Source organism: Tripterygium wilfordii, chromosome 5 (genome assembly GCF_013401445.1).
Source record: "Tripterygium wilfordii isolate XIE 37 chromosome 5, ASM1340144v1, whole genome shotgun sequence".
NCBI lineage: Eukaryota > Viridiplantae > Streptophyta > Magnoliopsida > Celastrales > Celastraceae > Tripterygium > Tripterygium wilfordii.
Genome location: NC_052236.1, coordinates 3,534,745 through 3,551,399, shown reverse-complemented (window position 1 = coordinate 3,551,399; position 16,655 = coordinate 3,534,745). Strand labels below are relative to the sequence as shown.

At 36.7% G+C, this 16,655-nt stretch overlaps 1 protein-coding gene across 2 annotated transcripts; it reads left to right on the top strand.

Annotated features, from left to right (window-relative positions):
* The first annotated feature begins 1,053 nt into the window (after window positions 1-1,053).
* LOC119998175 lies at window positions 1,054-15,963 on the top strand. 2 transcript variants are annotated; one of them, XM_038845423.1, is made up of 16 exons: window positions 1,054-1,304; window positions 1,401-1,563; window positions 3,121-3,666; window positions 4,228-5,439; window positions 5,567-5,894; window positions 6,707-6,962; window positions 7,068-7,284; window positions 7,421-7,773; window positions 7,934-8,470; window positions 9,284-10,481; window positions 10,916-11,269; window positions 11,456-11,693; window positions 12,166-14,825; window positions 14,903-15,048; window positions 15,251-15,372; window positions 15,424-15,963. In XM_038845423.1, exons 2-16 carry the CDS (start codon window positions 1,444-1,446, stop codon window positions 15,756-15,758), a joined length of 8,622 nt encoding a protein of 2,873 aa, XP_038701351.1. In that variant the 5' UTR covers window positions 1,054-1,304; window positions 1,401-1,443; the 3' UTR covers window positions 15,759-15,963. The 2 variants fall into 2 exon arrangements, with proteins under 2 accessions (XP_038701351.1, XP_038701350.1); XM_038845422.1 differs by having other exon boundaries at window positions 15,251-15,963.
* The last annotated feature ends 692 nt before the right edge of the window (window positions 15,964-16,655 follow it).

The window sequence follows — 16,655 nt, the reverse complement described above, 5'->3', positions numbered from 1 at the left end:
ATATATATATATATATATATATATTTCAGGTACAATCAGTGGGGTCAGTGTGGGCCCACGTTAACTTTTTTTAAAATATATATAAATTGAAGTGAAACCGCCCCAGAAGCTCTGATCTGGAGCTTCTGGGATCCGCTGGCATCATACCAGCAGATCTGTTGGCATCTGCACCCTATTTGGTGCAGCGGCGGCTTCGACAGCGGAACCGGAAGCACCAAACAGGCGGTATATGTTTTTGGAAAAAATTAATGATATTTGTGTAAATGTTTTATGTTTTATAAAAAAAAAGCACAAAATTTGAGTTATATGTTGCCCAAATATTTTCTATATTCATAATGTTGAACTCATATTTTCATAAGTATATTATTGGAGAATGCGTTTCTCAGACATCCTAATTTGATTTCCAGTTTCCTAATCCTGGATTTCAGACAAAACATTTAATGGGTAAACAGGAAGGTGGTTCATCGTACATATGGGGGCTCTATCAACTGAGCCAGCGCCTATTCATGTGAGGAAGATGTTGGGTTAATTGAAGGAAAATTAACTAAAAATAATTATAGGATTTTTTGATTGATAGATATGGGATTTTGGGTACGGAAAATAATTGAAGGATAATTAATTGGGGGAGTTTCTCTTAACTATATTTAACAACTTGTTTGTTTAATTAACAATACCAAGTTCATATCTTAATTTTTGTTGGCATAATCAATCATCAACTACTAATTAAAGCAAGTTCACAAGATAAAAAAAGTAGATTAATTAGTTACACAGCCACATATGACTTTCAATAATTGAAACTCTTTTCTTTAGTTTATGTGAGTCTTTTATTTTATAGTCTATGCAAGTCAAGACACAATCTTTATCATGCATTGTGATAATCACTTTTCCTTTGTTGCAAGTCTTTGTGACTAACATTATAAAGATAGAAAACAGTATAGAAAGGACAATCATTATTAGATAGATAAATCGTATGAAAGAAGAAAATGTGTGTTTGTTTTCTTCGAATCACCAAAGAAGACGAGGTTTATAAGGTCAAGAGTTGTACGGAAGAAGAGGAAGGTGGAGCAAAGCAAACTCTCTTTTTCTCTCTTTTCAAGGGGACTGTTTTTGCCTTACGAAGGAAGTAGTTCATTTTTCTCGCCAAAAGACAAAAGAAGAAAAACGGACTTAGTTCATTTGCTCTTCCGATAAAAGCTTTTATGAAGGAATGTGAAGATGCTTCTCTCTTTCTTTTAATCATCCATGTACTAGGATTCCTTACTCTGTTGCTTTTCTTACGTTTCCTTTCTTTGTAGCCAAGAAAGGTGACTGCTTTCTCTCTTTTAACTCCATTTCTCTACTTGTGTTTGTGGGTTTTTGGGGTTAAAACTGAAACATGGGTTTTTGATATTTTGGTCCAGAGAAATAGAGGAACTTGAAAAGATTGTAGCTTTTGTGGAGTAAATGATGGAAGGGAAAGGATCAAGAGAGAACAGAACAACCCGTCATGACTGTGGCTTCACTGATGTTGTGTTTTCTTGGTCTCTGGAGCAAATTTTTAATGAAAATCTTTACAGAGACAAGGTTTTCTTCAAACTCTGTTATCATCATTGTTTATGCCATGTTCGTTAGAATACTGTAATTGCATCATTTCCCAGTTACATGAACACATTAACAGTTGGTACATTCAATAATATCTTGTTCCATTAGTCAATGCTCTATTCCGTGTCTATGTATGATTGAAGGGGGTTAATGAAAGCAGTCTTAGTGTTACCATCGCAACCGGCTTGCCCTGCGCTATGTTTGTAAATTTTAAATGGTATTATATATGTATTCATGCATCTAAGTGCACATAAAATGTATTGAAATGACAATTTTATCCCCCTCCCATTGGAGAGGGAATTTAGACCTCTCTGATGGATATGAGAATTTTATGTAATCCCACCTGGAACTGGATGGGTGTGGGGAGTTTACTCTCCAACCACCCTGACTCAGTAGAGTACCCACTGAGATATATTTGAAGTTATTTCTATATTATATCTATCATACGTTATTTGAGCTCCAATAGATTATATATTATTTGATAGATGTTGATTTAGCCAAGCTAGTGCTGAATGAAGATGAACTACTAGTTATCCCATTCTTCAACATTGGTGGTCAGCAGTTTCCCTTTATTTGGTGTTTATGTGTGAATTTATTCCTATTGACTGTTGGTTTGAAATTAGTTTTATTGGCTGCCCTATTTTTATTTTATTTTTCTCTTCTTGTTTTTCCCTTGGTAAAACTGATTATGACCACTCCAGTCCTTTTTATGATGAATGGCACAACCAAAATCCCCCTTTAATTTCTTTTTCTAATTTTTTAAATTTATTGTGTTGTTCAAACTAATGTAACTGGCTATCTCTATAGTTTATATGGAGTAGTACTGTGAACAAAGCACTTACTTAATTGTCTTACATTGTCAGCTTATGTTTCTGCCTTTAATTTGTGGTCCTGATGTCGACTTTGAGATGCTAGGCAATTTCATAGAAATTCTGAAGCCAGCCTTCTTTTTAAATGCCTGCTATTGCTTCCTATATTTCTCTGATGAATTTTTTAAGGACACATTGGCATTGTTTGATGTTTGATGGAGGCAGCATTGAGGCATAGTTCTGCAGAATAACTCTTTTATGATAGATTGAAAGGCACTTTTTCTTCTTTTTAAGCTGGTAAAATTGTGATGGTTAAAACTTAATAATTTAATTAAAGTCTTGTAAGTTGTACTAAACTTTGAGTCTTTTTCCTCATCAATCATATAACTTAGATACTTCTTACTATTCATGACGATTTGATGTGAATAAAAGTAACTCTATGTTTCCACACTGAAAGTTCTCCCGATACATTGCATGCATGAAGGCTGCATTGTGCATGTTCGTTTATAACTCATACGTCCTTATTTGTGCTTCTACATTGATCATGTTCTCGCCTCTTGTACATCCACTTATTTAGCTGTTGACTCTGGTTGTCTGCTATGAATTTTGTACTGAATGATATATACGAAATGTTGTTTCTGTTCTGTTCTTTTCTTGAATTTCATAGCAGTGTTTGAGGAATTTCTTTGATAGACAGTATGTGATTGGGCCATTATTACATTCTTGTTAGGTGGAAAAGATTCCAGACACATTTGAATCAGTTGTTCGGTACTTCAATTCTTATATATTCCCTTTCCTAGAAGAAACACGGGCACAGTTGTGCTCAAGTATGGAAGTTATTTCGAGGGCACCATACGGTGAAGTGATTGCTTTTGATGAATCCAAGCCATATGGAGAAAAGCTATACGATATTAAGATTGACTACTGGAGGAGCAGATATAGCTGTCGCAGCAAGGAATCCTACAAAACGTTGCCTGGAGATATTTTGGTTTTGGCGGATAGCAAGCCTGAAACTGTCTCTGATTTGCAAAGGATGGGAAGGACATGGACGTTTGCAACAGTCACTTCAATTGTAGATGATGAGAATGAGGATGACAGTAGCTCTACCTCTTTCAAAGTCAAGGCTTCAGTGGATCCTGACGTTGGTGATGGCTTGCGGAAATCACTTTTTGTGGTTTTCCTGATAAATGTAACTCCCAGCAAAAGAATATGGAGATCATTACACAAGTATGGAAATACGAAGGTCATCCAGGAAATTTTATGCGCTGATTCTGTGGTAAAGTATCCAGAGAAGTCTTAATTTCAATTTTTTTTTACCATGAACTAGGATTACATATATTTCTGTGTCCCATTTCTTATGCATGGAAGACTTGATCCAAATGCACAATCATGATACTCACCTCTGATTTTAATTTTTTTCTCCCTGATCCTCTTTGTGGAGAGCATTGAAATTTTCCTTTGGCAGGTTAGAAGGAAGTGACAAAATTCATATATCATTTTAGAACGACTTGCAAATAAATAAGTTTTGAGACATTCTTTATAATTGTTATTTTAAAGCAGTGTTTTGAGATATTTTAAAGCAAGAGGAATGCATTCTTTACATCTGTAAGAAGTTGGATCCCCATTGTCAAGTGTTAGGTTCTTATTGTCTCTCATTTTGTCTCCTGCATCTATATCTATTTAAGGTGATCAATATGCTTTCAATTTTCCAATTTATCGTGCGCCATCAATTTCCTTAAGTTTATTCTTAAACGAGACATCAATGAATTTAAGTTTCAACTAGTGTTTTCATTTCTTTCTTTTTTTCCTTTTTAAAATATTTGTGTTAAATCAACAGATAGAGAAAGCTTGTGACCTCTGCTCTGTAGAGAGTGAATATCTCTGGGATGAAAATTGTGCTGTGATCAGATCGTCTACTTTGAATGAATCCCAAACACAGGCAGTTGTGGCTTGTCTTCGTCTGATGCATTGTAATCACAAGTCTGTAGTCAAGCTTATATGGGGTCCACCAGGGACAGGGAAGACCAAAACCGTTAGTGTGATGCTCTTTACACTCTTCAGAATGGAGTGCAGGATCCTTACCTGTGCGCCAACAAATGTTGCAATTACACAAGTGGCGTCCAAGGTGCTAAGGATGCTGAAAGATTCATTTCAAGCAGAATGTGAAACAAATGATTCCTTTTGTTCATTGGGAGACATTCTCTTGTTTGGGAACAAGGAACGGCTCAAAGTCGGTGCAGAACTTGAAGAGATTTATTTGGACTATCGTGTCCGACAGCTTGCTGGGTGCTTCGGGCCCTTGACTGGTTGGAGGCATTGTTTTTCCTCTATGATAGATTTTCTCGAGAATTGTGTTTCTCAATACCACATTTTTGTGGAAAATGAATTGATTAAAATAAAAGAAAAAAATGATGAGAATGAAACCAAGGGGATTGAATGCCTGAGCACAAAGGATATGAATTTTCCCAAATCATTTATTAAGTTTGTCAGGGAAAGATTTCGCGCTACTGTGTCACCATTAAGAAACTGTGTTTCCAACTTTTGTACTCACATACCAAAAAGTTACATTCTGGAACACAATTTTGAGAAAATGGTATACCTTATTAGTTCCCTCAACTCTTTTGGAGCCTTGTTGGAAGATGTGAATGTGTCTTCTGATGAATTAGAGGAGCTTTTTTCTGATGTAGTAGGTGAAGATTTTCCTGGGTCACTTGAGGGTATAAGATACATGTTGCATGAGAGAAGAAGTGAATGCCTATCAGTTTTGAGAATTCTCTGGAATTCCCTCTCTCAACTAAAACTTCCAAGTGTTATGAACTATGGAGCGATAAAGGACTTCTGTTTTCAGACAGCCTCTCTAATTTTTTGCACTGCTTCTAGTTCATATAAGCTGCATTCGATTCCAATGAAACCACTAAGCATTTTAGTTGTCGACGAGGCCGCACAGTTGAAGGAGTGTGAGTCGACAATACCATTACAACTGCCTGGTATAAGGCATGCTGTTCTTATTGGTGATGTGTGTCAATTGCCTGCAATGGTTGAGAGCAAGGTAAATTTATGCTATTTGGTCGTTTTAATTATTGTTTTATTGTTACATTTCGGTCCTGTTGTGTGTATGCTTGAATATTTTTATTTTTTGATTTTCTTATCTACATCTGTGGTTTGTTTAATTTTAGGCTTCTGATGAAGCTGGTTTGGGGAGAAGTTTATTCGAGAGGTTGAGTTCATTGGGTCACTCCAAAAACCTGCTCAATATGCAGTACAGAATGCATCCATCGATAAGTTTCTTCCCAAATGCAAATTTTTATCACAATCAGATCTTAGATGCCCCAAATGTCAAAATGAAAAACTATGAAAGGCAGTATCTTCCTGGGAAAATGTTTGGTCCCTATTCATTCATCAACGTACTCTTTGGAAGAGAAGAATTTGATGATATGGGACGTAGTCGCAAGAACATGATTGAGGTAGCTCTTGTGTTGAAACTACTGCAGAACTTGCACAGTGGTACGTATCGTTGGCCCACGTTTTTTATATGTTACATAAATGCTCAATATGCTATTTTGTTGTGCATTCCTTAGTGCCCTTTGGTATAGTCCTCTTCGCATTCCAAAAAAGAAAAACAAGAAAAAATAATATTTTTGAACAGATATTCATTATATTAGCCAAATGAAGTACACATACAAGGATAGGGATTTATTGAGATATATATCCCAAGGATTATGCAGAGAGACCTAACAAACTACATGGAAACTGACCTACAAAGAAGAAAAATACAACAGCTAGAAAATTGAAAAGTAACCTACAAATAAGAAGAAAGAAGTTTCTTCTAACTTATGGTCGTACTCTTGCCCTTATAACTTTACTTCCAAAATTTGAGTTTATGATTATTAGTTTTTGACATTTAAGAGGCTCTCGAACAAATTCTATTTTTTTTTCTCTTTTCTCCCTACTATGGATTGCTCGACTTTTAACGTGGTTTTACCTACTGGTAACATGTTTTCTTAAGTTTTAGTTTCACTTAGGGTTTAACGTTTATGGTTTAGTTTCCATAATACACTCTTTTTTTCCCCCTGTTACGGAAGAAAGGAAAGGACCAGAAGAAAATGAAAGCTGAAGCTATTTAATTTATTGTAATAGTCATTTTCATCTTTTCTTTTCCTTCCTTCTTTCAAATCTTTACCATTTGCATGATATAATTACTTAATGCCTTTATAAAAGCTGTTAAATCATTTCTGCAAAAAATATTGTTTTGTGGAGGATTAGTACTTCTCTTTTTCAATCATGTTAATATTATTGATAATCTTTCTTGTATGCAGCATGGATTCGGTCAAAACAGAATCTCAGTGTTGGTGTTATTTCACCTTATTCTGCTCAAGTAGTTGCAATTCAGGAGAAGCTTGGGCATAAGTATGAAAACAGTGATGGCTTTGCAGTAAAGGTGAAGTCAATTGATGGTTTTCAGGGTGGGGAGGAAGATATTATAATACTATCCACAGTAAGGTCTAATAGTGGTGGGTCGTTTGAGTTCATATCCAATCAACAGAGAACTAATGTTGCTCTTACAAGGGCCAGGTACCATTTTGTGTCATCTTATGTATACATATGGAATTTATATTCGGAGACTGGTTATCAAAATAATGAATAACAATTAACTAGTACATGTTTTATGCCTTCCAGACATTGTCTCTGGATATTGGGGAATGAAAGAATTCTTCTTAGTAGCGAATCTGTTTGGGAAGCTTTAGTTCGTGATGCTAAGAACCGTCGATGTTTCTATAATGCCGATGACGACAAGGATTTGGCAAAAGCCATATTAGAGGTTAAGAAAGAGTTCGATCAGTTAGATGACTTGCTTAATGGGGACAACACACTTTTCAAAAATGCGAGGTGGAAGGTGTATAGCTAACAGTTTTCTACATTTACTCCCAACTATTTATTTATACTTGAGGGATTTTTAATTTTAACTAGTGTTTATGGATTGGGCTAACTGGGTTTTACATTTTTTTCCATTCTGCCCCTTGTTTTATCAGGTTCTATTCAGTGATATCTTCTTCAAATCATTTAAAAGACTGGCTTCAATCCGGACAAAGAAGTCAGTTTTGAGCCTTCTATTGAAACTTGCTAGTGGGTGGCGACCCAAGAAGAGAAAGGTAGACTCTCTATGTGGAGGCTCTTCACAGACTTTAAAGCAGTTCAAGGTTGAAGGTCTCTATGTTGTTTGCTCAATTGACATAATAAAGGAATCGAGGTTTCTCCAAGTACTAAGGGTCTGGGATGTATTGCCTCTAGAGGACATTCCAAAACTTGAAAAACGGCTTCATGATATCTTTGCAAAATATACTGATGATTTTATCAATCGCTGCAAAGAGAAAAGTCTTGAGGGGTATGTTTTATTGTTGGATTTGGGTAACCATTACTTATTATTGGACTTTAGCTGCTGACTAGTGTAGGACAAGTGAAAAATCTCTTTTGCTCCTTTTTCTTATTTGCTTTTGTCCCAAGTAATCGCAAAAACTGCTTTTGATTTTTTTTTTCCTGCTCAGGGATTTGGAAATTCCGAAGACGTGGTTAACATCCTCTAATATTGTTCGGTTCAAGAATCTTACTGACAATGATACTGAGGAGGATTTAACTGGTGCTGCTTCTGAAGCTAGAAGTTATGTTGAAAATTCAAAGGTCAGTGAGAGTCTATTGCTGATGAAGTTCTATTCCTTGTCATCCAGCGTAGTTAACTATTTGCTCTCGAACCGTGATGGTAAAGAATTAGACCTCCCATTTGAAGTGACTGATGAAGAATTACAGATAATTCTTTTTCCTAGAAGCACCTTTGTACTAGGTCGTTCAGGTACAGGTAAAACAACTGTTTTGACCATGAAGTTATTTGAAAGAGAAAGGCTGCACCTCATGTTGATGGAAAGATTACATGGTGTCCAAAACGATTCGCTTCTGCATGGTAAACAGAAAAGTGGGGTTGGTGAGGATGTTGAAGAGACTAAAAGGGAAACCTTGCGGCAACTTTTTGTGACTGTCAGTCCTAAACTCTGTCATGCAGTCAAGCAACATATATCTAACTTGAAAAGGTGTATTTCTCAATTCTGTTAAATGATATAGTTGTTTCGTTCTATTTTTCCTTTTGTTATTTTTAAGAGTTGTTTATGTTTTGAATTTTTTTTCTTAATGTTACAGAAAATCAAAGCTCCATAAATATCTTACCAGTAAATAGAACTCGACTTTGGTGCCACAAATTTTACCTTGTTCAGTGATCATGCAAAAATGTCTGAGTTGATAAGAACTCTCTACAAGCTAAGTTAAAATTCCGTTAAAATTCCATTACATTTGACATGTTCATGCTTCTCGTTTGATTGAAGTAACAATTGTTACTGCATGTGACCTCAAGGTTGTGGCGATTGGTGAAGTAACCTTACCTGTAGGCCAAGTGTTTACTTTACCGCTAGGCTTTACTTAGGTAGCTTATACACTTGAATGTAACCATCATAAGTGAAAATTACATGTGGGAGAAAATGAGTTTTCAGCCAACTTAATCTTGGTCATGTTATTTAAATGTGTTTTGGATGGAATCATCATATTGACCACTTGATAAGTTCAGTGTCGACAAATTTGTTCCAGAAAATCACTTATTTTAGAAGCTTCTTGAAATAATTTTCATATGTTGTGTTATAAACTGTTCTCAGAATTTTGTTTTAGATTTCTACGCATCGTTGTTTTTTTTTATTTTTTATTTTATTACAATTATTCCTCATCAGAAGTGCATTAGCTGCCTTCCCTATTTTATGACTTGCATTTGTTGGATGATATGATGTCTCTGATTGATTGGTCACTCACATCTGTCTTAGAAAAAATTAAATTAATGTTAAGATTTGCTATGTGTGCAGGTCTCTGTATGGTGAAAATTCTTCAACAGAAAGCAGTTCTATTGATGTGGAAGATATTGATGATACAGTGCAATTCAAGGATATCCCAGATTCCTTTGTTGACGTTCCATCCAAGGCTTACCCCCTTGTTATAACATTTCATAAGTTCTTGATGATGCTTGATGGAACGCTGGGTGAATCATACTTTGAGAGATTTCATGAAGCGAGGAAACTTTATGGTGGTGAAATTCGAAGTTTAAAATCAGTTATCTTAGAGACCTTCATAAGGAATAACGAAGTTACTTATGACAAGTTCAGCTCATTGTACTGGCCCCATTTCAATACACAGCTAACAAAGAAACTTGATTCTTCCAGAGTTTTCACGGAAATCATATCTTACATAAAAGGTGGCCCACGAGCCATGGAGGCAAGTGATGGTAAACTCAGTCGAGAGGATTATATTCAGTTTTCGGAACGCCGTGTATCCAGGTTAAGCACGCAGAAGAGTGAGAAAGTCTATGATATCTTCCTAAATTATGAAAAAATGAAGACAGAAAATGGTGAATTTGACCTGGCTGATCTGGTTATTGATCTTCATCTTAGACTCCAGGAAGAAAGGTACAAGGGTGATAAAGTTGATTTTGTGTATATTGATGAGGTGCAGGATCTTACCATGAGTCAAATTGCTCTATTCAAATATATTTGTAGAAATGTTGAAGAGGGTTTTATATTTTCGGGTGATACCGCACAGACAATTGCAAGGGGCATTGACTTCAGGTTCCAAGAAATACGATCCTTATTCTACAATAAATTTTTGCTGGAATCAAGAAGCAGCATAAAGGATGGAAGAAAAGAAAAGGGACAACTCTCAGACATTTTCAATCTGAGCCATAACTTCCGTACTCATGCTGGTGTTTTAAAGTTATCTCAAAGCATCATGGAACTTCTTTATCATTTCTTTCCTAATTCTGTTGATGTTTTGAACCCTGAGACTAGTCTTATATATGGGGAGCCTCCAGTTTTGCTTGAATCTGAGAACAATGAAAATGCGATCATCAGTATTTTTGGAAGTAGTGGAAACATTGGACATATGGCTGGCTTTGGAGCAGAGCAGGTAATACTGGTAAGGGATGATGTTTCTAGGAAGGAAATATATAGCCTCGTTGGCAAGCAAGCACTAGTACTGACTATATTGGAGTGCAAGGGCCTTGAGTTTCAGGTGAGAAGAAAGTCTAACTACACAGTTTTTCTTCATATCAATGTATTTAACATTCAAAACTTTTTCTTTAATGTATTGATTGGATGATGGGATCCTTCTTGTAGAACTCATCTGGTATACATAATATTAGTGCTTGGCATGGGTAATCTCTCAACCAGTTAGGGAGTTTCAAGTAGACAACATTTCTTGAGCTCTTATCTAAAGTCTTGAGTGTTCGTGTTGCACAGGAACAAATGTGCATATCCAAGCAGTAGTCTAACTTGTGGTCTGGTAATTTTTGGGTGGGGCTTCCACTGCATATTCATAAGAGAAAGAAAAATGCATACGTACATTATGTTGCCTAAATTTATCATTTCCTAACAGACAAGTTTGCTTTACTTTTGCTGAAAGTTCTATAGTTCTTTACATTAATACTTTGTGCTCTCCTTTTGTAGGATGTATTGTTGTACAACTTTTTTGGATGCTCACCTCTGAAAAATCAATGGAGAGTAATATACGGGTATATGAGAGAGCAAAATTTACTTGACTCAACTTCATCTCATTCCTTCCCTAGCTTCACTGAGGCTAAACACAATGTCCTGTGCTCAGAACTGAAGCAGTTATACGTAGCCATCACTCGTACAAGACAGCGGTTATGGATTTGTGAGAATGTAGAGGATCACTCCAAACCTATGTTTGACTATTGGAAGAAAAAGTGTCTCATTCAAGTTAGACAGCTAGATGATTCACTTGCACAGGCAATGCAAGCTGGAAGCAGCCCAGAGGAGTGGAAGTCAACAGGAATCAAGGTTGAATTTTTTTTCATTTAAATACCATAACATTAATTGTCATCTTCATAATCATTATGCTAGTTGTAATACCCTATTCTGGCAAGTCATTCTTTTTTTTATTGACTGAAAACACAGAAGAAAATGATTCAAGGTTTCGAAGTGTAGCATATCATTTACTTGATACGTGTGTTGTTTTCTTTGCAGTTATTTTTTGAGCATAACTATGAGATGGCGACAATGTGCTTTGAAAAAGCTGGAGACACCATTTGGGAAAGGAGGTCTAAAGCTGCCAGCCTCAAAGCCAACGCTGACCGTATGCGTGGTTCAAATCCTCTAGAGGCAAATAAGATGCTCAGGGAAGCTGCCGAAATATTTGAAGACATAGGTCGAGCAGATTCTGCTGCCAAATGCTTTTCTGAGTTGGGGGAGTATGAAAGAGCCGGTATGCATTTATTTTCTATGATGAAAATTTTTTAAGCTGCCCTTTCTTTTGTTATATTGTGCAAAGAATAAAGTTGTAGTTTTTCTAACCATTTAATGAATAACATGACAAGTTAAAATCTATCTGATGATTTGTTTAAAGGAATATATGCCATTAAATTTTTGTTTTTGCTCTAATGCTATAAATTTGAACTTTCATCTGATGTCGGGCACCAAAATTCCATGCCTTATAGCTTAAATTACTAGTATAAATTACAACTTTACAAATTTGAACACCTGTTGTTTTGTTTTTTGGGTTTTTTCTTCTCTTTTGAGGAGGGATTTGATACATGTAATTATGCACTCTTAGTAGCAAGAATTTGGTACATACACGCACACACACATATCTCTTTTTTTTTTTATTTGAGATTGCAAGAAACATTTTAGTGCTTGTAAGTTTTTATGTTTGAATTTCCTTTCTTTTATTGCTCCAGGGAAAATTTATCTGGAAAAATGTGGGGAATCTGAGCTGGAAAGAGCTGCAGAATGTTTTTCTCTAGCTGGCTGCTATGAGCTTGCAGCTGATGTATATGCTAGAGGCAATTTTCTTGCAGAATGTCTATCTGCCTGCACCAAAGGAAAACTGTTTGACAGGGGTTTGCAATACATCCATTACTGGAAACAAAATGCAGCTGCAGTTTATAGTCTCAAACTAAGGACTAAAGAAATTGAAAATATGGAACAAGAGTTTTTAGAGCATTCTGCTCGTCTCTATCATCAGCTCAAAGATAACAAATCCATGATGAAATTTGTCAAAGCTTTTCTTTCCATGGATTTGATACGTGACTTTTTGAGGTCGTTAGGTTGCCTTGATGAGCTTTTGTCTTTGGAAGAAGAATCTGGCAACTTTTTGGAGGCTGCAAATATTGCAAAATTTACAGGTAATATTCTTCTTGAGGCCGATCTTCAAGGAAAGGCTGGGTGTTTTAAGAAAGCATCAACACTTATTCTTAGCTATGTTCTTGCAAACTCACTTTGGTCGTCTGGCAGCAAAGGCTGGCCCCTGAAGGATGTTTCTCAGAAGAGGGACTTGTTAGCAAAAGCCAAATCAATTGCTAAGAATGAGCCAAGCCATATTTATGAGTTTGTTTGTACAGAGGCTGACATATTTGCATGTGAAAGTAATTTACATTTGTTAAATCAGCATTTGATTGCTTCTAGGATCCAAAATAATGTGACTGGTGAAATACTATGTGCTCGTAAGATTCTGGATGCTCATCTTCATTCCAATTCCTCGAAATATTCGTGGGACAATGAATTCGTGTTGGATCTTGTCAAGCATGCAGAAGACAGAATCTCTGAAAATTCCATTTCAGTGGAGACACTGGTTTACTTTTGGAATCACTGGAAGGATAGAATTATCTGCATTTTCAATTTTCTTGGATGTATTGAAATGCAAGAGACTAAATATAGAAACTATGGAGAATTCTGTTTGAGTTACCTGGGTGTCAGAAAGCAAATTGAAAATCTCCATACCAAGTATCTTTTACTAAACCCTGATGCCTTTTGGGTGAGAGAATTGGATGATAGGATTCTTCAGAGAAGTGGGAAGTTGACTTTTATTGATGTCCGTCATTTGGTCTCGACTGCTCGGAATTATTGGTGTTCGGAGCTACTTTCTACTGGGATTAAGGTTTTGGAACATCTTGGTGCACTCCATGATTTGTCAGTCAAGAATGCCATGCTTATTTTCCATCGAAGCAGATGTCTTGCTCATATTTATGAGGTTGCCAAATTTCTTTTGGAATCCGAGGTTCTGAATCGCAGGTACCATGACAAGAAGGTGCTGCAAAAATTTCTGACGCTGTCAACTGATAACTTCTTTGGCTACATATTTCCTTTAGACTGGCAAGAGTCTTTGAATGAAAATATGTTTTCCTTGAGAGCAACTGAGGCTTCTAGGAGTCTTCTTAGTGAAATTGTTCTTGAGAACATTGCCTCGGGGATCAAGCTAACCTATGGGCAAATTGGAAGAGTTGCAGTGGTCAGTCTTGGATCTGTTACGCTAAATAGTGATGTACGTGAGAAAGTATCAAGAAGATTTGATGGAGATTCACAATGGAAGGCATTCATGGACACTCTTTTTGGGAATGTAATATCAGATGTACCCCATGGTTCCTTGCCTGGCACAAATAATGAAGTCCAGAGCAATATTTCTCTCCTGTTTAGATTCTGTGGAGCTTTGATGGAGACCTATGGGGCCAATTGGAGAAGCGAAGATGACTATATTTCACCACCTTGTTTCATGTATCTCCTTGAGAGCCTTCTGCTTATGTTGAGCTACTACCAGGGTTATTTCTTCTCTACAAAGTCTTCTTTTGTTGAATGGTTTATGTGGCAACGAGACAATACCAAGCAATATTTTATTGTAGAGCGTGATGTGAAAATTCCTCGAGAAAGAATCTTTAAGTTTGCGGTAGATGTTATTATGCAACTTCTTCAAAACAAGAATGATACAATTGCCTGGATCAGAAAGTCTAATATAGATGCGAAGGGATATCGAGCCCTTGTGTTGAGATTGGTGGTTATGTTGTGTTTGCTTCATGTAAACTTTGGGCATCTTTTGAATTTGATTGTTGACTTGCCAGGTAGGAATTATATTACTGAACAACTGCCTCGAGAGTTTTTCGATGTCCTCTGGCCAAGAAGGAAACGGAAGAATGTTGATGTAAATGTGCTTGCTGAAGCCCTACAAAAGATTGGAAATCCCCTTGTAATTGTGAGTACTGGGAAGGATTGTTCAAAGTTTGTCTGCCGTGATGCCATTTTTGTGGACCTGAGGGCCAATCCATGCAGGGAGGATGTAATAAGAATCTTGTTCCCGAAGAAAATAAAAATCTCCGAAAGTCATACTGGAGCGGTTGATAATGAACACCCTAATTCAAGCAGAGGAGGACTCTGTGCAGAAAGTTGTGATCAAGGAAAGCATTCTACGCTTCCATCTTCAGAGATTGTTTCTTCTGTTGCAGAAGCTCAGGATCATAACGAGCTTAAGCTCCAAATGAACTTTGACCGAGCATGGAAGATGTTGGAAGCTTTTAGAGCGGATACTGAAAAATCTGGACCAAGTGCAGAATCATTTGCGGTAATCAAGGTAATTTGTCAAATTGTTTCATATTGCTACAACAGTTCATAGCGCATGATCATATAATATTGTGGACTGTTTTTCAGGTAAATGTGGAGGAACTTACGGACCTTTTCGCTGCTATGAGGAGCGTATGCTTGCAAAGCACTGTTTATAACAAAGATAAGCAGTTATTGGCTGGAATTGACTGCTGTCTTGACGAACTAAGACTACTTCTTGCTGCGTATTTGATGTTAGTTAAATGTTCACTTTTGCCTTGCATGCTCTTGCAGTTTATTTCCTAATTTCAATTTTGAGATCTTGTAAACACATTAATTTGCATGGATAAAACATAAGAAGTTTCTTGCTTGGGTTTCCAATTCATAAATTAGTTGGTATACACAATTATAAAACCGAAACTGGGTTTATTCTTGACATATCCAATATTCTTTCAGTGAGATGGAAATTGGGGACAACATTTCGACGATCAGGGAAACCTACAATAGGTTGCTGTCTATGAAGCAAAAGGTTGAGCCATTTCTGAAGCTGCTACAGGCACTGAATTGTGACGAGAAAGGTAACTTCAAGGCTGAGGTACCTAGCAATTCTGATGATAGTATAATGAAAGGTAACTTCAAGGCTGAGGTACCTAGCAATTCTGATGATAGTATAATGAAGGCTTTGGAGTCCGGTGACACTAGAAAACCAGGTGATGGTCTATTGCAGCAAGATGGAAAAACATGTGATGGGGCATTGGAAGCGCACGACGCTTCTGGTGGCCAGGGTGACGAGGAAGGTAACAGCAAGGCTGAAGAACCTAGCGTTTCTGGAAAGAGTACAGGGACGGCTCAAAAGGCTGTTGTTGATGAGACTGAAAACCCAGGTGATAAGCAGAAAACCGATAAGAAGAAGGCGAACAAAAAGAAAAAGAATAAGGGAAAAGGAGGCAGGAAAAACAAGTAGCTCACAAACCCAAGAAAATGGACAAGTACATATTATCCTAGTTGCCTTTCTCTCCTCTTTGTATCTGTCATGGATCAGTACAAACCTTGAGATTCTTGAAAGTATTATCATTTTGTGTAGATTGTTGTAAAGCATCATGCAGATGAACAGATGTCAAGAAAATTGTTTGCTTTGAGTTACAATATATATATATATTGTGATCAAACGAGATGCTCCCCATATCGGGATTCTTATGTACGATTGATTTTGAATATTTTGAGCTATATAGGCCAATGATGATCTTCATGATGAATGATACTTGTCAAGCTATAGAAAATTTTGATTATTATGGAGATTTTTCATGACAGATATGTTATCATGCTTTGGTAATAAGTTGAGAATTCAGTGAAATGGAAAATGTGCTACTAATTTCCACGGGCATGACAATGACATGGAAATAATTAGCCGAGAGGACGACATAATTTGAGGAGTCTAGGTTACTCAGCAACTCTTTCTCAAAATATATGAATACAAATAGATTAGTTGGTCACCTAGGCTTTCACTCTCCCACCTAATGGGTTCGAGTGGGAGGCATGATCTATTTAGGGTTTAGATCTATCTTGAAATAATTATGTGTGAGACTTAAGCCCCAAAGGCACGATACCTTCATTCGTCTCAAACACCTTCATCCTCGACAATGATGTCCTCAAAATAGCCCTCCACTTAAATCATAAACCCTAAACTCTAAAGCTCACGATATTTTGCAAACTGCTCTTTGGCCTCCATATTTCTAGCCAACTCTTGATGACTTTTCAAGGCACCATTTACATTCTTCTTTTGTGACATTATCTCGCCTCTTTCTCCTTGTTGTCCTCCTTAGCAATGCCCAAAGCCTCCTGCAACCTCCTCATCACCGCC

Excerpts from the sequence above, each read along its gene's own strand:
- LOC119998175 (XM_038845422.1), top strand. The coding sequence starts at position 1,444 with ATGATGGAAGGGAAAGGATCAAGAGAGAACAGAACAACCCGTCATGAC. Across the intron at positions 7,285-7,420 it reads TCAAAAATGCGAGGTGGAAG|GTTCTATTCAGTGATATCTT; the intron begins GTGTATAGCTAA and ends TTGTTTTATCAG. Across the intron at positions 10,482-10,915 it reads GCAAGGGCCTTGAGTTTCAG|GATGTATTGTTGTACAACTT; the intron begins GTGAGAAGAAAG and ends CTCCTTTTGTAG.